We start from the raw sequence: 19,637 nt of genomic DNA on the forward strand, positions 1-19,637 counted from the left end.
CCTTCCCGCGGCGCTGCATCTCCCTTCCTGACGCGTTGAGCAGCGCAAGGAATTCCTGCAGCTCTCCGCCTGCTCCTCGCAAACCCAAAGCCAATTCCCTCCCCGCACTAATTTCACATTGATTTCGCTCCGGCTGCGCTGCTGGGAGGAGCGCTGCGGATTTATCAGCGGCTCTCGCAGAAGGGGATGCAAGGCAGCACTTCCAGCGTCGCTCTTTTTCTCTTTTTCCCTCTCAGACGGCTGCGCCGGGGAAGAGAAGCCCCCAGGAGCGGGGTGCGGAGCCGCCGGGGTGACATCACGGGTGGTGCCACCGCAGGAGCAGCCAATTGGGGAGGGCTGGGGCGCTGCCGGCCCCCTCACCTGGCACAGGAGCCTATGGCAGAATGCTCCACAGCCCAGACCCGCTGCTCTTCTGGCCGTGCTTAGCGTGCCGCTCCTCCCCTGTGCCCCCTTCCCGCCCCAGCGCACGCACAGCGCATCCTGCAGAACGGCCCCGCGCAGCAAAAACCCGCCGAGCATCGCACTGCTGGAGCTGATGCACATCACAGCCTCCTGCGCTGCTGGAGAGTCGCATATTTGTTCAGGGATTTCAGTGGGAGGAAGAAGCTTCCTCCTCTTAGTCGCTGATGATTTTTAGCTCGTTGTTATAACAATGCAGACAATGGGTTTTGGGTTTCTATCCCAAATTCAGCTCCAGACAGAGAGCCCAGCCTGCAGCGCTGCGAAAAGACAGCGGAGAATTTAAAAGTGGGGCTCAAAAGCCTCGAGCTGCGCCAGGGAAGGCTCAGGGTGGACAGCAGCAGGAATTTCTCCATGGAAGGGGTGCTCGGGGATTGGAACTGCCCGGGGAGGTTTGGATCCCCATCCCTGGTGTCCCAGGAACTCCTGGAGGTGACACTCGGAGCTCTGGGCTGGGGACGAGGTGGGCATCAGGCACAGCTTGGACTCGATGTTCCTGGAGGGCTTTTCCAGCCTCAGCGATTCTGGGATTCTGCGTTCTGCCTCTCCCCGGATACCTGTGAATTGAACTAGACAAGACCTAATTTTTAGCACACAGAAACAAAGCCTGGTGCAAACTGCAGCGCTTGCGAGTGCACCCTGTTCACAGCAGAGATCCTCAGTGCAGCTGCTGCCTAGGAGGAAATGGGTACATAAAGCTGTTTGTGAGCTGAAGCTATTAAAGCAATTTGTAGGAACCCCAGAGATCTCTTCTACCTGTCAGACAGTGCTCTTAAAGCAGCAGCTGTAATTGTCTGCTGCTTCTCACTCTGCAATGAAATGACAATTGGCACATTGTGGGAGCAAGTCTGGGGTGTCTCCTGGTAGTGCTGCAGCCTTTTTATGTGAGAGGAGAGCAGCCAGGCTCTCTGGAAGAATCCTAAAGGAGACTTGTACTCCAGGCACACAGCTTCAAACCCAACTAACTCACAGCAGTCAAAGTCTTGCGAGTACAAAGAGATTTTTATGTCCCATTCTTTGCAAAAAAATACCTGAGCACTGCTTCAGCTCTGGCCTTCACACACGCCAAGGCATTAATTCTGACTGCAAAGATGAGGCTGAAAAACTCACCTCTGTGTATCCATTTCAGACTCTGACAGGCACTTGGTTCTCACCTTATCAGTATTTATAAAAGTATCAGTATTTTGACAAAGAATCCTGTAACTGGAGCTGGTTCGGTAAGCCCAGGAGCAGAAATGCTCTGTTTGTGCCAGTCCTGGGCACAGACAGACAGACACACAGGCAGACAGACACACAGACAGACCCTGCCCAGCCCAGCAGGGCAGTCTGCAGCTCCTTCTCACCTCCCACCTGCAGGAAATCGTGCTGAGGGCAATTCCATCTTATCCAGCACCACTGGGAGTAAACACTGCTCACAAAGCATCCTCCAGGTCTTCAGGAGGAATTCTCAGACAGAAATCCAGAACGGCTCCAAATCTGGAGCTGAATACGGATTTAAACACGACAGACCACTTCAGAGAACCCTGGAATGGTTTGGGTTGGCAGGGACCTTAAATACCATCCCTGCCCCGTGGGCAGGGACATTTTCCACTATCCCAGGGTGCTCCAAGCACATCCAGTCTGGCCTTGGACACGCACAGGGATGGGGCAGCCACGGCTGCTCTGGACAACCTGTGCCAGGGTCTCTCCACACTCAGAGGGAAGAATTTCCTCTGGATAGCTCACAAAAATTCCCCCTCTTTGAGTTTGGACCCGTTAGTCCTTGTCCTGGTTCTGCAGTTCCTGATGAAACTGTAAACTTCCTTTACATCCTCCTTCCCGGAGGTGAAAGCAAAGCAGCGGCCCCCGAAAGTCGCCCATCCTGGGCAGCGGCAGCTGCAGTTACACACCTCAACCATTCAGGAGCAGCGTGCAGGACCTGGAGCTCTCCCAGCACCCACACCCCTACCTGAGGGAACCGCAGGGCTCATGGAACCTGGAAACACACCAAGAACAGGGCAAGCTTTTGTCTACGTCGCCGCGACAGAGCCAGAGAGGCTCAAGGAGTTTTCTGAGAATGGAGCAGCAGTGGGGAAAACAGGAGGAGATGAATGAGCCCTTGCCAGAGCCTGGCAGAGCGGAGGAATGCAGAGGAGCAGGGTGCCAAAATCCCAGCCGTGACCTTCACGCTGACTAATGGCAATAATGCAAAAGCTGGAGAGGATCTCAGCCGGCAGCAAGGTGCAGAGGAGGTTTTTGTTGTTCCAGCTGCAAAATGAGGATGGTCCCACAGAGCTCCTGGCAGCACCTGAGGGACAAGGACCCTGCCTGCTCCTGCCCACAGAATGAGCTGGAGGAACCAGGGCTGCAGTTTGTGTCTGAAATTCCACCATGCACTGTTTACATCTTGTTAGGTCATTAGCTCATGGAGCACTGCTGAAATAAATGAGGAATTATTAATTTTTTATACAGAAAAGAAGAGCAAGGAATGTGTTCCACCCAAAATTTTGCACGTAAAGTTTTTTCTATTGATAAATGTCAGTCTCCCAGCCTGTAGTTAGATGCAGGTTACAGGCCAGAAGTAAAAGGCTGAGAGAAAGTTGGTCTTAAAACAGAGTTTTTCATTGAAACACTTACTTAGAAGACACAGGAAAATGCATCTGAGAGTCAGAGGCTCCTTGATCTACCACAGAAAGGCATTCCAGGATCCAGGGGCTGAAATGTAAACTCCAAAGTAAGGTGGAAGTTAAAGGCTGGAACAGCTCAATGTGCAGGTTCAGCACAGCTCCACACACTGACAGCTTTGCAAGGATATGTCCTTTATGGCCTAAATTATACACCTTAACACACTGCAACAACTTCAACAGCTGGAGGACTATTCTCTTTATTTTATTTATTTATTTATCTTATTTATAACGCATTTTCTAGCCTTGTAATTCACTGATTTCAGTCAACACTGAATTCAGACAACAAACAGCAAATTACACAAACTGCACCACCAAAAAAAAAAAAAATAAAGTATCTCTAAACAAACTTCCCAGTCTTATCAGAGAAGCGCTAGGAAACAGTTTAAAATAGAAAAATGCCTGTTTCCATACTCTCAGTTCTCTGGCAGCAGCTCAAAGTTAAGTCATGTTTTACTTTCCTTCCTGGAAAAGCACCCCTTGCTCCTTGGGAGCACAGGGCACAAAGAGGGACCTAATGAAGTGGAAATTAATTGAGCTTTCTCTTTTTCATGGGGATGCTGTATCCTGCACAAGGTTTTTCAGGAGTATCTCCGGGTTTTTGTTTTGTTTTGAAAGTGCTGGTTGAACTACACAGCATAGTTCAGGAATCCTGGTGATTTATTTTGGTTTTCAAGGCCCAAAACACAAAGGGATCTTCATAAATAGCAAACACGAGGCAAAGATCCTACAAACACTTGCAGGGACTCGGGGCTTTATTTTCAGATTGGATTTCACAGATATGCACACACACCAAGTGTAAATGATGTTTTTATAGTTAATTTTGCCATTAAACAATTCAAATTCTAAGCTTTCCATATGTGTACAGTGAAGCCTGAATCCAGAGTAAGGAGGACTCAATATCCCACCACTGAACTCAACCACACAGCACCAAAACTGGAGATTCCCTCAGGTCAAGGCAGAAGGGAACTTTCCCAGAATCTGATATTCTTGGACAAAAATGAACTTCAAAGAAACTTGAAGACAGTCCTCAACTCCATCAAAATGTGATTTACATCAGAATAATCCCAGAGCAAAGACAGTGCTGCCCTATGCAAGATCTTCTTGCATTTATTCTTGCATTATAACTAAAAAGGTTTTGAAGCTATTAAAAAGTTCAGGCCTGAGTTTCACTGTGAGTCCCAAAGAGAGAAACTTCCTGAAAGTAGGGGTTTATAATTTTCTCTTATTCCTCTGGAAAAAGAAAATCCCATTTGCACAAAGATTAAAAATACAGACAAGAATAACTAAAATGGGTGGCACCAGTAATAAGAATGGTGCCATTCCCACCTGGAATGAACAACTCTCCTCGTGATAAACAGAAATAACCTGTGCTCTTGAACCAAGAACATGGAGGCAGATTAACAATTAGGGTTTATGTCCCTTACTCTTTAATCTGCAAATTAAACACAAATTAGAAAACAGAAGAGAAATACAAGGAATACAATAGAGTTGACCAATCATACAAAATCTCAGCAATTCTACTTTACATTTCATATGCCACCACATTATTTTCCTTGCAGAGTTTTCCTGGACAAGGTGCTGGAGGACTTGGAGAAGGTACACAAGGCCAACCAGAGGGATTATTTTTATTAAGTGCTTCAGGAAATGAAGCAGATGATCCCAGGTCACTAAAAACAAAAACAAAACCAAAAACAAACCCAAGCAATCTTTCAAAAAAATTATTCCAGTTTATAAACAGCAGCTTCAATGTTTGTGTCACCCAGAACAAAACAGTTCCATAAAACATCTTAAAAAGCAAACCTGTAAAAAAAAAGGAAAGGAGAAGAAAGACAAAAGGAAGGCGCAGCATGAAGTAATTTCAGACAACCAGTTTTGTGAGAGCTTTAATGGCACAAAATGTTTATAAGCTACAACTTATACATGTAAACTGTATATAATGTTACAAAGTGCTAACTAATTTATGAAGAATGCATAATCACTTTGGCTCAGTTAACTCCAATATTTCAACAAATGTCAATTAAAAAATTTGAATTTCTAACAATCTTCAGCTTTCACTTTTGAAAACAGTAAGTAAATATGCATTTGCTGCAGTTAGGTCAGCTTGCATCTTTAATGTGCGAGTTTATGCATTTTTTGTCTTGATCCTATTTACAAATAGTCTAGGCCAGTTTTCACTGAATGTAAGAAAAATGAAGCCTACTTTTCTTTTTTTTTTTTTTTCCAAAACTGTAAACAGGTATAAAGCTTTTTAAACAACATTTATCTTAACAAAACTTCAACTCTCAATCATTGAAACCCCTTTCTGAATGATACAACACTCTGTTGCTGTTCAATGTACAACTGGAAGTTGCAGATTTTCCTCCAAAGCTTAGAACAGGGTCTCAATAAACACTGCACTGTACCCCAGGCAGTGTTTCAGTGACCACGGGGCATTCCTCAGCTCTGGGTTTCATAGGTTTTACTCCAAATATCATTATCCAGCCACAAGCTTGCACTGTTATTTATCAGCTATTCGGAAATTAATTTAGAAAGGGGTAATTTACTGGATTTTCCTCTTTAAAAAATACTCCCTACTTAGTAAAAATCTCTTTTTCCACTACTCCAATTTCATACAAAACAAGGTGCTGTGTTAGAACTGAAAGTGGTCCAGCCTTTCACCCGTGCCCTCAGATTTCAGGGCTGTAAAATGAAGGATTTGATGCTCCCTAAAGCACCCTCCACCACGTTCCCCTGCCCGCCCCCACCTCTGGGTGAAACCCAATATCCACACCCAAAACAAACAAAACCCAACTTGTGGGCAGCTCAAGTGCCACTAAGTATTCACAACCAAAAGGAAAAAAAAAAAAAAAAGCAGATTACTCAAGAGGATTTGTTGTTCACCCTGAAAGCATTCTCTGACAGCATTCAGAAGTAGAGAATGAAAATAAATACAGTTTAGCAGTGGATTCATGCTTCACTTTTTCACTTCCTGGGAGCTAACTAAAGTTTTTTTAACCCAAATCTCAGCTGGGCTTTAGCTTCTATGCATCAATTGGTTCAAGCAATCACTGCTCTAACAAATAATCAACTTTATAAAGTCTGATGCAAGCAAGCAATTACAGGTAGCTGTTTTCTCCAAATGGCTGACTAGATCTTCTTATTTTCTACAAAGTCAGCCTGCTAAAGTTTTTATTTAAATGAGATTTTTGCTAGTCTTAAAATTAGCATTGGTTCCCTAAATACTTAGTATTAAAGTCTATATCATATTTTTATATATATATTCATATACATATATATATAAAAACAGTATTCTATCCTTCAGAGTTCATGCTACATGTTCTGAAATCCAATAAAATCTATTTAAGGACACGTCTGTCCCGATGCTTTGTAACAATTTGGTACTAAAGCTTCACATTTTGAAAAGAAGTGTCACTGAAGGAGGACAAGGCTTAATGTTCCCTAAGATAAAAGTTCAACAACATCAGTGAGAAATCTACCCTAACATGAGACATCACAAGTGACTTTCAGGTTCCAAGTATCCCCAAAAAGGAGATTGTACAGTAAACAACGAGAGAGAGGAATATTGAAAATTCATTAGCAGAAGACATTTCAGAGCTTTCACAACTTCTGAGCCTTTATGCACCTGCAAGATTGTCCCCCTTAAGGATGAGCCAAATGCTTTTCCTGCTGAAACTGCTGGATCCTCACAGCTGTAAATGGTTCCACAACAAAAAGAATCATTTCCTTTTACACAGAGCCTACCTACACTACAGCTGTTGGGTTTTTCCTTAATTTAGAACTACTTTGAAAAGGAAAATTCCACACTGAAAATTTTCCCTTAAGAGATCAGGTAAAGAAAAAAAAGAAAGCTTCTTCACATGCAAATAATGCAATTTTTCTAATGTTTCCTAGGTATCAGACAGGTTTTCCTACAAGGAATAAGGAGCTGACTTCATAGAAAAGACAAGATTACAACAATTACCTAGTATTAAAATATGCTGATGGATTTAGTTATCCTACTTTAAAATTTATGCAGTCTTTGCCTCCTGCAATTCAAATGGTGTTTGTTAGCCAATACAAGGGGCCAAGTAAATTCCCCCCAAAAGCTGATTTAAACTGGATCTTTATTGCCAGTGATTTCTTAGTTTATTCCATAACCAGCTTCTTTTTTCTTTATTTTTTTTTTACAGAAGAAAAACTCTTTCCCACTCCAATCAGTAATTTTCTTCCAAAGAAACTGTTTTATCACCACCATGCAGTCAACATTAGACCATGCACAACTGCAACTGAAGTCAGGTTGCACTAAGGAGGCAACAGCATCACTGATAAAATTAAACTTGCTGGTGGCATTTTGCATTGAGAGAAGCCCTTGCAACATAGAGACAGTTGTAAACTCCATCCAGCAACTCTGACGTGTCTTGCAGGCCAAGAGGCAGGGGAATGGGAGAGAGGGAAAAAATGTGGATAGCCAAACACCTCAACAGAGTTCCAACACAATACTGAATTCCAGAGTTAGCAAAAAACCTGGATATGGAAGGAAAGGGTGAAGTCAGGGTCATGCTTAGAATGGTCTCAAGTCAAATGTACTAAATGAGACAGTAACACCTTCACAGGGCACGTGGGGTCCAGGTGTGCACTCCGTGGTTCAATAGGTGCTGGTCGAAGGTGTGGTCAGACGTTTCCCAATGTAGATGCTGAAATAAAAACAAAGGATGTGATATTGCACGGGAATGCTCCCTGCTCTCCCACAGCCCCCACACACCCAGCTGCCCTAATCCCCCTCTCCAGTCTCACATCCATCCACACACTCCACTTCTCTTCTAGAAAATGACTTACAGGGAGGTTTTGCATGAGTCTGGAAGGATCAGTGCTCTCAGTACTCACCCAAAGTGGGTTTTCCTCCAGTCCCAGGCTCATCTGAAAACCCCAATCCAAAAGCTTTTGAGTACCTGACACAGCAACACTCCCAGACAACTGGGGAAAAACAAATCAAGTGCTGCCTACAGAGAGGGGGGTGAGCTTTAAAACTCTGAGCGTTGAGGATCTGTGCAAACACTGACCACAAGCAAGACTTAAATCATTGCAGAAATGCACAATTTTGCTGCAGTACAAATATCTCGCAGTACATCCTCACATATTCCACCCTAATTTATTTGATAGTTCACAAGAATTTAAAGTGACACTTCAACTGCATCCACAAAGCCAAACACAAAGCTAAACAAAACCATGCTTTGAGTCCATGCCTTTGCACCATCCCAGAAGAACATAATGTGGATAAACAGAACATAAGGATTTAGGCAAAACCAGAGATTACGTGGGATTTTATTACACAGGTAATGAAAACACTGCTCAGCAGAGACACAGCTGATCCTGCAGGACACATCCAATATTTCATTTCTCTTTCTCTAAGTACTCAAACCTTGACTTTCAGCAACATCACAGGGCAGCATTAAACTGGAAATTACAGAGTTTGTGCCACACACACCACCTCAGCATCACTGTTTGGACAGTGTCCTTCCATACTGATCAGTAAAAGTTATTTTTCATCTGTTCTAGTTTTCCCCTTTATAACCTCAAGCATTTAAATAGAAGGCACATAATCAAACTGCACATGTTACAATTGCTAAGGTTATTTGCAAACTCATCCATATATAACTTGATCTATTCTAGAAATAAAGCACATTAAAGGCTGCAAAGTTTTAATTGCTGCAAAGTTTTCCTGCTTTTGTAAAAGTACATCAAGTTTGAGTGATTTAAAAATTGTTATTCTAGAAAAAGCCTTTTTCAGCAGGACCTGACATTCAAGCAAAGTGGAAAAGTAAAAGCTGAAGTGAGAATTAGGTTAATACTTACCCTAGTCCCAGAGCCAAAACATGAGATATGAACAGAGATGGAATGAAAACCTTAAGAAATTCTGCAGAGAAAATGCCACCTTTTTTCATTGCTCCACTTTTTCTCATACTTAGAGACACTGAACGTTTAGGATGTCTGAAATGGAATTCCCTGGAAGAAGAGGGGGAGGGAGGAAAAAAATTCAACAAGACTCTTTTGTTTCTTTCCTTTTTTTTTTTTTTTTTTTTTTTTGCACACAAATGCACAGATCTCTGTAGGAACTTTTTTTTTTTTTTTTTTTTTTTTTAAGTACAAAGAGCTAGAGATCAAAGCCCGAGATCCCTTACACAGAGTAAGGAATCAAAGATAGTAAGAGGAGGGATTGTGGAGAGACCACTTACACAGACAGTATAGACACAAAGGGAGCAGGAGCTGCAGAGAGAGGTAGGTCCGAGAGAGGGAATTTCAGGATGTGATTTGTTAGCAAGAGGCCTCATTTTTTGTTCCAAACACAGATACAGAAGTCTGCCAGATTTAAACAGCATCCTCTATTTTAATAAAAATGCTTTGCATTCAAGGATCTCAAGGTTTCCCCTTCCGTGGATGAACATTACATATTTTACATAGAAAGAAAAAAAGGGACAGAGAATTTAGGAGACTTGCTCAACACTCTTCCATTCAAAAAGCCAAGATTAAATCCCATGAATCCCAGCTGCAAGTACCCAGCTCTCCCACTAACTGTCATTTTGTCCAGAAACCTGGCAATCAGCTTGCTGTGGCTTCTCAAGTCATTCTGTTGCTATTTTGATTTTCACACTTCATTGTTTTGACCTTTTTAGCCTCCCCACAGAGAAATCAATCGTGACGATCCTTTCCTTCATCCATTCATTAAAATAAACTAATACTCATTAAAAACCCAGAGTTGAACTCACTTGGGAGGAATGTTTTCAGGTCTACTTGACCAGTCTGACACCCAGTCTGCACTTTTCTTCAAAACTTCCAGTTCTTTCTCTCCTTCTACTGCTTCTTCTTCGGACTGAAACACACAGGGGACAAGCCTTGAAACACTCCATTAGCTCCTCCTCAGGGTGTAAAATTGAGTGTGACAACAGTGGTGACATGATAAGCACCAAATGGTGGCACCTGATAAACCAGTAAGTTGTTCTTGGACTGCTGATTATTTCAAAGAGATTTGATTTAGCCAGCAGAAGTCAGGAAAACACAAATTCTGTTACTATATCCAGGATTTCCACATCATTGCTAGATGTTTGGGTTTTTTTAACTAACAAAAACAAAGGGTTATTTTAATCCTAAATGTAATGAACCAGAACTGTGCAAAAAATATTTACAAATGGAAGAAAACATTAGGTTGATGGCATTCCATTTAAAGCCCACAGAACACGACTAAAAACATGGGAAGTCAAATAAAAAACATACTGGTTTCAAAACCAGGATTTTAACATTTTAAAGGTGTTATTAGTCATTTAAAATTTATATTACTTGCAACTAGTAGCTTCTACTGGTTGAATCCCAGATGCAGGAAGGAAAGACAAGCACTCTACACATATATTTAACTTCACATCAATAAATGCAGAAATAAGTTAGGAAGAGTAGAGAACACCACTGACTTTAACTCCTACTTAGAATTAAAACAATCTGCTCAGTGACTCTTATTAGAATAATTAAAGCATTATGTGAGAACCACAGCAAACCCAGAATTAAACAAATACAGTCACAAGTGAGATGCAGAGCTCACCAACACCTTCATTCAGACCCTTCTGGCTCTCAGGGCAGAACTGCAACAAGTCTTTGACAAAATTAAATGCAAGGGTTCATTCTTCCAGGATTGCTTTTTATTTATACGGCTGCAGACAGCAAATCCAGTGGAATGATGGAACCAAGAGTTCAGCATTAGTGTCCTCTCAGTTTGTTATGGAGATTACTCACAGTCATGTGAGTGTCTGCACAGCAATCACTGCACACCCTGAAATCTTGTGCAGAAACACCAACATTTTAAAGCCAGCTCTGACACCCAGAGCCAGCAGGTCACACAGTAATGTCACTGCTAGGAAGGCTGTACACATGGAGACTTGTTTTTCCCTCACTCTAAAACTACTCATCTCTAAGTCCAGTTTCAATTAATGCAGAATTTAAGTCTTTTGACATCACAAAGAGCTTGTTCTACCCTTCAAGCCTAGACCAAATACCCACAACTTACAAATGTTTATTTGAAAAGTCAAGGAAGAAAATACCTGAGAACTACTGTCTTTACTTGTGTGCATTTCCACATCAAAAGTTATCTGTCCATCATCTTGAGGTGACGGGCTAAAGAAAAATTGATTTCATTACGTCATTTTGTCAACAAAAGAATTATTAGTGCAGATAAATCTCAGCTGAATCATTTCCTCATGCACTTCTGGACATTATTCAGCTGAGTTACAGACTGCACCACCCTTCAGATCCCAAATTCCAGCATCAGAAAGTCTTCCCAATCCCCCCATCTTTTCAATTTTTTCTATTTATAATCCTACCTTTCTCGACAGTGTTGACAGTTGCTCCCTAAGGCAAAGAAAGCACTGCCCAAAAGTTCAGCTGCTACAGAAAAGATGCAAACCCCTTGTTCTTGCAGGGAACACTGCCAGTATTGTGAATTACACATGTTTTTGTATCACTACAAGTGGAAGCACCACACAGTTACCACGAGCCAGCACTGGAACACATCAGACTGAGAAAAAGCTTTACCCACCCACAAGACAGAAAGGCAATGAACTGCAGGCAGAGCAGCCACCACTCCTTTACCTGTCACAGTGGGAACTACCTCTTGAGCTGCTCTGTCCTGACTCGTGCTGGGCATCCAGGAGGATTTTCTCCATGTCTCCATTGTGGATGGAGGAGGAGGACGGGACGTGCTCCAGGCCCCCGTTCTTGCCGGTGTCGTTGCCGTTGCCGTTCATCTGCAGCTCCACCCAGGAACCTGCGGGGCAGCCACAGTCAGCCCGGGACAGCCCGGGACAGCCCGGGACAGCCCGGGAACAGCCCGGGAACAGCCCGGGAACAGCCCAGGGACAGCCCGGGAACAGCCCGGGACAGCCCGGGACAGCCCTGGAACAGCCCGGGAACAGCCCGGGGACAGCCCGGGAACAGTCCGGGGACAGCCCGGGACAGCCCAGGGACAGCCCGGGACAGCCCAGGGACAGCCCGGGGACAGCCCGGGGACAGCCCGGGAACAGCCCGGGAACAGCCCGGGAACAGCCCGGGACAGCCCTGGAACAGCCCGGGAACAGCCCGGGGACAGCCCGGGACAGCCCTGGAACAGCCCGGGAACAGCCCGGGGACAGCCCAGGGACAGCCCGGGGACAGCCCTGGAACAGCCCGGGACCAGCCCGGGACCAGCCCAGGGACAGCCCGGGACCAGCCCGGGGACAGCCCGGGGACAGCCCGGGAACAGCCCGGGACCAGCCCAGGGACAGCCCAGGGACAGCCCGGGAACAGCCCGGGAACAGCCCGGGACAGCCCGGGACAGCCCAGGGACAGCCCGGGAACAGCCCAGGGACAGCCCGGGAACAGCCCGGGAACAGCCCGGGGACAGCCCGGGGACAGCCCGGGACAGCCCGGGACAGCCCAGGGACAGCCCGGGAACAGCCCAGGGACAGCCCGGGGACAGCCCAGGGACAGCCCGGGACAGCCCAGGGACAGCCCGGGACCAGCCCAGGGACAGCCCAGGGACAGCCCGGGAACAGCCCGGGAACAGCCCGGGACAGCCCGGGGACAGCCCGGGACAGCCCGGGACAGCCCAGGGACAGCCCGGGAACAGCCCAGGGACAGCCCGGGACAGCCCAGGGACAGCCCAGGGACAGCCCGGGACAGCCCAGGGACAGCCCAGGGACAGCCCGGGAACAGCCCAGGGACAGCCCGGGACAGCCCGGGACCAGCCCGGGACCAGCCCAGGGACAGCCCAGGGACAGCCCGGGAACAGCCCGGGGACAGCCCGGGACCAGCCCGGGACCAGCCCGGGACAGCCCAGAACCGAACACACCTTCACTTTATCAAGGGTGCCAGAGGGAAACAGCAGCGTGCTGCCTTCAGATAACACGCACTGAGCCGGAGGGCTCCCAGACACGGCACAGACAACACACAGCTCTCCTTTCACCCGCACGAACGCCCCGAAAAGCTGGGCAGCTGCTCCCTAACCCTGGAGCCGCTCAATAAAATGTCTCCTTTCTCCCCAGCTGTTAGTATTTCAATCAGCCACATCTCCCCTGCAGTTAAATACGGATCGCTCCATTACACGTCACCCTGTTCTACGTTCCTTTCTCAAACAGAATTTTATCCCTCTGCCCCTTACTACAAAACTCCCCGCTGTGCACCTTTCCTTTCCTTTCCTTTCCTTTCCTTTCCTTTCCTTTCCTTTCCTTTCCTTTCCTTTCCTTCCCTTCCCTTCCCTTCCCTTCCCTTCCCTTCCCTTCCCTTCCCTTCCCTTCCCTTCCCTTCCCTTCCCTTCCCTTCCCTTCATCCCTAACTTTTCTATACCTCAGGCAGGTTGCCATTCTCAGGTCCCATTCAGCTTGCTTTGCCCTGGCACAAACATCTGCCATAAAGTTCTGATTTACAGGTTTTTTTCCCCATTTTTTACCTAAGGGACATCTACATGTACACTAAGATTCAACAAAATGCAAGAGCATACCATAGATGACAAGAGCAGCTGCTAAGCGAGGATTTTTATTTTTAAATGTATTTCACTTATATTTTATGTGCAGATTAACTAAATATGAGAGTGTATGTATTGGTACATTTCTTAGTGGTGTGTTTCACCTGGAAACAAACAGCTTTTAGAGATACATGTCACCACAATTCCTGTACAATTCAGTTTATTCCACCTGAAGGCAGGAGCTTTCAGGGTTGTTGTTTTTTTGTATGTGGTTGATATTTTCTAAAGTTTGGACATGCTTCCCCATGAGATAAAAATATCCAAGTAAGAAAAGCAAGCCTGAAGCTTGCTTCAAATACAAATACAACATCTGAAACTACATTTTGAGCATTATTCGCACTAGTTCTACATTTTAACACTGATTTTTGATTTCTGAAATGCACCTGTGCGTGCCTGCGCTTATTTTCTGCAGCATGGTTTTGTCTCTGGGAGCTCCATCAGTGACACGGGAAGAGATGTTTAACAATGAGCCCGTTTTGAACTTGATTTGGTGAAAAATTCACCTTTAGTACCAATTATTCACTATGCCACTGCAGTGATGTCCATGGAAGAAGCATCGTGCTCTGGAGGTTCCCAGGCTGGTTTCACAAACAGGGAATTTTGGGAGTGCACAGGCACCAGCTCAGCACTACACATCAGGCTTTTCAGACAATCAAGTGTTAACTGGGAAGAGGCAGCTTTGCTCAGTCAGCATCAGACAGAGGCTGTGTTATCCAGACTGGTGATGACTGCTGGTGCCTGAATTCCTAAATTAAACAGCCAAACTCTAAGAACTTCATCAGGAATGTGGTTCTGCCTTACAGCAGCAAGAGGCCACACCTGCAAAAGAGCAGGCAACCAATGCAGTTAGCAAGTGGTCAAAAGTTAGTTAGAAAAAAAAGCTTTATATTCCCCAACAAACCACTTTTGGCTGTTAGAACACCAGATTTAAAAAGTCAGCAGAGGGCAAAGGTGTGAGGGGATGTGCTCCTGTGACACTAGAACTCCCAGAGGATGCTGATCACATCTCCTTATTATGACACACAGCTCTAAACCCACTGCCACAAATAATTTTTTATTGATTTACCACGGGCTGACAAACTCTGTGTTTATCTAAAACACGCCGTGGCCGTAGTAGGAAGAAATCCCCAATTCTCCTGTGAGTAAGGATTCCCTGGGAGCTGAGCAGCTGACATGAGGAGCAGCACGTTCCCAGCTGAGCTCACTGGGAATGACTCAAAATACATTCAAGGAAGCACAGTGTGCCATCAAGCTCCAGCACACTCCCACTCCCACTCCCAGCCAGTTTGGGTGTGGGGCAGGGAGCACGACTGGGTGCAAAACTGATCACAGGGACATAAATCTCTGCTTCTTTAAAGAGATGGACAGGAATGTAATGGAGAATAAACTCAGAGTGGGGTTTGCCCCGAGCTTTTTTGAGAACTAAGGAAGTTACGTTCATCACCTGCCTGAGAACTATTGATTTTACCATATTTCTACTTGACAGTAAAAAATAGGCAATGTGGCAGAATGAAGAGTGGTAGAATTAAGATTAATAAATTTAAGAAATGTGGCAGCATCTCCTCCCTTCACAAATCACATAACACACATTCTTTGGAATAAAAAAAAAACCCCAAACTATTCATGTGAATTTTTCTCCAAAATTGTTTGAATTTTGGCTTTGATCTATGGCTAATTATTTCACTATGAATTTATATACACTGACTTTAATTCTATGTTTTCCCATAATTTGGAAATATTAAATAGCAGGAGCTGAACACGTTGGGGAAGACAGGTCTCATTTTGTTTATTCCCTCTGATTTCAGCTGGGTGCATGAAGTGGAGATATCAAAGGCAATATATAAATTAAATACCTGTATACATTTTACAGATATAAAAAGAGTCCAAAGTAGTAGCTCACAAGTAGTCTGAGGCATGATCAACCTGAATAAACTAATAAATATCACTTTTACTATGAACTACTACATTAACAGAAAGCAAAAGAAGAGGGAAAGGGAAAAAAAAGCCAACCAGATTCCCACAATGGTAATTATTAAGCAGATTTTCCATGACAGAGAAGACGGGCTCTTGCCTAAGGTGGGATTTCTTTTTGTCAATATGTAACAGAGCTTTATAATAATTAAAACATAGGAAGTGTCTAGAATTCCCAAAGCAAGCAACTTAGGTTTTTTATCTCTATGAACCCAACAAAGCACATGTTACCAGTTTTATTCCCAGCTCTTCTACCCTCCAAGTGCTAAGGGATCTGTGAATAAAAGGCCCTAAACACGCACAAACAGCACACAGAACACCATGAATACATGTCTGAGCTCATTAGCCTGAAAAGTTCACTGAAAAGCTGAGAGAATGGCAGAAAACGAACCTCTCCCACCTCTCCCAGCATTGTGCAGGGGCTGAACATCTGAAAGCAGCACTAAGCCTGTGTGGAGCTGCTTGGGTGCATTTGTTGTGTTCCCAGAGCCCAGAGTGTCAAACATTTCCTCTCCTACCTTGTGCTCAGCTCCTCCAGCAATCCCTGAGCTGCTGACCCAGCAGCAAGAGCTGTGGGCAGACCCATCCATCCCCGACTCACAGAGCTCTCAGCTCCCGTCCCTCCTATCACCCAGCAGATTGAGTCCCACAGAGTTACCACAGCACCAGAAATCAAAAATAAAATACACATGCATCAAATATGGCCATTTCTGAAGCAAGCATGGAGTCAGGCACCTGGCATGTCACAACTTTGACAGGCTAATTGTTACTTAAGTATTACAGGTCTGAATAATTTGCCAAAGTTATTGACTCAGGTAACATTGTTTAAGGTACACGGTTATCACACGAGGCAGTGCTACCACAACACAATAGCAGCGTTATGAAACGAGCACAGTTTATTCTTCCTTTCACACAATTCCCATTGAGTTATGGAAAAGCAACCAGCGAGTTTATTTTGTGGTCAGCTAAACCTCACCGTAAACCACGGAGGTTACAGTTAATCATTAATGCAATTTATTCACCACTTTTATCTTGAAAATTTAGAGATGAAAGGACACACCGAAGGAGCTGTTTAGAACGAAGGGAAAGCATTTGCCGAGTAAGTACCAGAGCCTACATGATGTGTCTTACTAGTGTTATCCCAGGAACAAAAGGATGCAGCAAAGCAGCTGACAGAGATGCCGGATATAGAGGGAAATAGCTCACGTCAGTGCTATTGACTCAGCCACTGAATAAACTCATTCCCACAGCCACGCTCCTCCCCCCAGCCCGCTGTATCCCCACCGTCGCTGCCCGGGTAAACTCCGTGTAACCACGCAACGAGCTGGGCCCGTTCCTCGGGGCACTCGAGGGCCCTCAGCCCCCTGCGGCACGGGCCAGCACCCGGAGCCCGGTTTATCCACCCCGGCTTTCTCCCGGTACAGCCCGGCCCTTCCCGAACGCCCGGAGCTGCGGGGCTCTCCCGGTACAGCCCGGCCTTTCCCGAACGCCTCCATCGCCCCCTCTGGGCCCTCCGGCCGCCGCCGAGCCATTTATACCCGCTCCGCCGCCGCCCATTGGCCCCGGGCGGCTCGCGCGGCGCGCCCTCCGCCAATAGCAGCCCGAAGCGGCGCGAGGGGGTCGCGGCCCTCAGGGCCCCCCGCGCCATTCCCCGCCCGCGCCCCCGCGGCCGCACTCACTGTTGAGGCCGGGGTCGCCGTGCGTCGCGTCCGCCGGCGGGTTGTTGTTGTTGTTGTGCTGCGGCGGCTCCTGAGGGCTGGACATGGCGGCGGCGACGCGGCTGAAGCGACCGAGGAGCCGCTGGGGCAACAACAACAAACCCGGACTCCGTTCCGGGCCCGGCCGCCCCGCCCCGTCCCACCGCGCTGCGCAGGCGCAGCGCTCGCCGCTCCCGCCCTCCGCCTCCATGGCGCGACCCGCGACCGCGCACGTCCCGCGCGTGCGCAGGGCGGGAGCTGAGGGAACCGCGGCGGCGTGAGGGGAAAGGGACAGAGGAGAGGAGAGGAGAGGAGAGGAGAGGAGAGGAGAGGAGAGGAGAGGAGAGGAGAGGAGAGGAGAGGAGAGGAGAGGAGAGGAGAGGAGAGGAGAGGAGAGGAGAGGAGAGGAGAGGAGAGGAGAGGAGAGGAGAGGAGAGGAGAGGAGAGGAGAGGAGAGGAGAGGAGAGGAGAGGGAGAGGAGATAGAAGGGAGAGAAAGGGAGAGGGGGAAGAGGAGATGCAGAGGAGAGGGGGGGAGGGCATAGAGGGGATACAGGGGATAGAGGACATACAGGGAGAAAGGGGTACAGGGATGGAGGGGGATACAGGGGATCGAGGGAAAGGGGCAGTCCAGCAGGGAAAGCCCTCCCAGAACGCTGAGTTCCAGCAGTGATCGATCCCCACCTTGTCCCCAGCCCAGAGCTCTCAGTGTCACCTCCAGGAGTTCCTGGGACACCCCCAGGGATGGGGATCCAACCCCCCCCGGGCAGTTCCAATCCCTGAGCCCCCTTTCCATGGAGAAATTCCTGCTGCTGTTCCACCCTGACCTCCCCTGCATGGCCCGAGGCCGTTCCCTCTGCTCCTGTCCCTGTTCCCTGGAGCAGATCCCAAATCCCCCCCGGCTGTCCCCTCCTGTCAGGGAGTTGTGCAGAGCCACAAGGTCCCTCCTGAGCCTCCTTCCCATTTTGTTATCTTCATTCTGTTCTGTCATCAACTTTAAGGTTTATTTGGAGGCCTAGACTCTTTTTGGTGGAATTTTGTGACTTCAGTCTCATCTCTCTCACGTGTATATAAGAATTTTGCTTCCCAAAAGCTGTAAAGGAGCCTTTTACACCATAAAGTCCCCCCATCAAAAGCCATGAGAGTATAATTTGTGTTCTTTCATTGCTGTACTCACTGTAGGAATTCAGTAGCAGCAGCACTGTCAGAGTGATGTCACACAGACACAGCTCCAGCAGTGATCTTTGTTTACTCCCCGTTACAAACGTGAAGAAATCAATTTCTGTGTCAGAACTACTTTAAGGTGGAGAAAAAGCTTGTATGCACAAGTGTCACACTCATCCCATACTACAATACCTGTTTCAAATATTTTTTGTCTTCCATTCACCTGTAGTAATGCTGGATGTTTCAAATCCACCTTTGGTAACACCAGCATTTCTCCTCAATTTCACTGCAAGCCTTGCGTGACTGCACCAAATATCTAACCCTGTGGGAAATCTGGATGTCTCTGGGACAGCACTGGGAGAGAATTAGCTACATTAAAATGTAAAATCATAAAAAGAAAGTGGCAGTTTAATTAATTTGATAAAACATCTGTTTACAGGTGGAGGAGCCGCAGAAACGTTTGAGATTGGAGTCAGAACAATGAGCTCCTTGTGATTTTGAATAAAAAACCCACCTGGGTAACCCAATCCTACTTTGCAACCCTCAAATCACAGCCTAACGTGAGCATTTGTCACCACCCTCATTCAGGAAGCATTTGCCACAACACTTGTGGCATGAATATTTATCAGTCAAGTGGGACTATTAAAATTTCTGAGTCAGAAATAAATTGATCAAGATTATAGAGTGAGTCAATGCAGAGCCAGAAATAGCATTCACAGGGCCTGACTTTCAGCCCTGTGCTTGGAGCACTACACAGGTTCCGTGAGGCATTTGAATGATGTAATTGATGTTTGCAATTTGAATCGTGGGATGGAAAATGCTGCGACAATGGCAGGGTTGGACAGACACAAAACCACATGTTAATAGAAGAGAAACAATGGCCATAAATTCCTGGGAAAAGCTTTTTGTGCCGGAGTGCAATACAAAGGTTTTTCTTCTAGAAAAAAAAAAAAAAAAGCTTTAAATCAATTGAAATCAAACAATTGACAAGACCTGTGCCAAGATAATCCCAGTGGTTTATCTCATGGTTCCAAGGCTCGGAACAAGTAAAGAAGGAAAGCTGGGGCTGCCCCTGGATCCCTGGCAGTGCCCAAGGCCAGGCTGGGATAATCTGGAGCAGCGGGAGATGTCCCTGCCATGGCAGGGGTGGCACTGGGTGGGA

The 19,637-nt window shown here is 46.3% G+C and overlaps 1 protein-coding gene across 3 annotated transcripts; it reads right to left on the bottom strand.

Moving 5' to 3' along the window:
* Positions 1-4,992: 4,992 nt before the first annotated feature.
* On the bottom strand, positions 4,993-17,451 carry BNIP3L (BCL2 interacting protein 3 like). Of its 3 annotated transcripts, XM_062510759.1 has the most exons (7): positions 17,295-17,451; positions 11,736-11,910; positions 11,189-11,261; positions 9,869-9,972; positions 8,958-9,107; positions 7,989-8,021; positions 7,763-7,798 (listed from the first exon to the last, which is right to left on the bottom strand). In XM_062510759.1, exons 1-6 carry the CDS (start codon positions 17,377-17,379, stop codon positions 8,018-8,020), a joined length of 591 nt encoding a protein of 196 aa, XP_062366743.1. In that variant the 5' UTR covers positions 17,380-17,451; the 3' UTR covers positions 7,763-7,798; positions 7,989-8,017. The 3 variants fall into 3 exon arrangements, with proteins under 3 accessions (XP_062366741.1, XP_062366742.1, XP_062366743.1); XM_062510757.1 differs by lacking the exon at positions 7,989-8,021 and having other exon boundaries at positions 4,993-7,798; XM_062510758.1 differs by having other exon boundaries at positions 4,993-8,021.
* Between the last annotated feature and the right edge of the window lie 2,186 nt (positions 17,452-19,637).

The sequence above is a fragment of the Cinclus cinclus genome, chromosome 29 (genome assembly GCF_963662255.1).
Source record: "Cinclus cinclus chromosome 29, bCinCin1.1, whole genome shotgun sequence".
Taxonomy (NCBI): domain Eukaryota; kingdom Metazoa; phylum Chordata; class Aves; order Passeriformes; family Cinclidae; genus Cinclus; species Cinclus cinclus.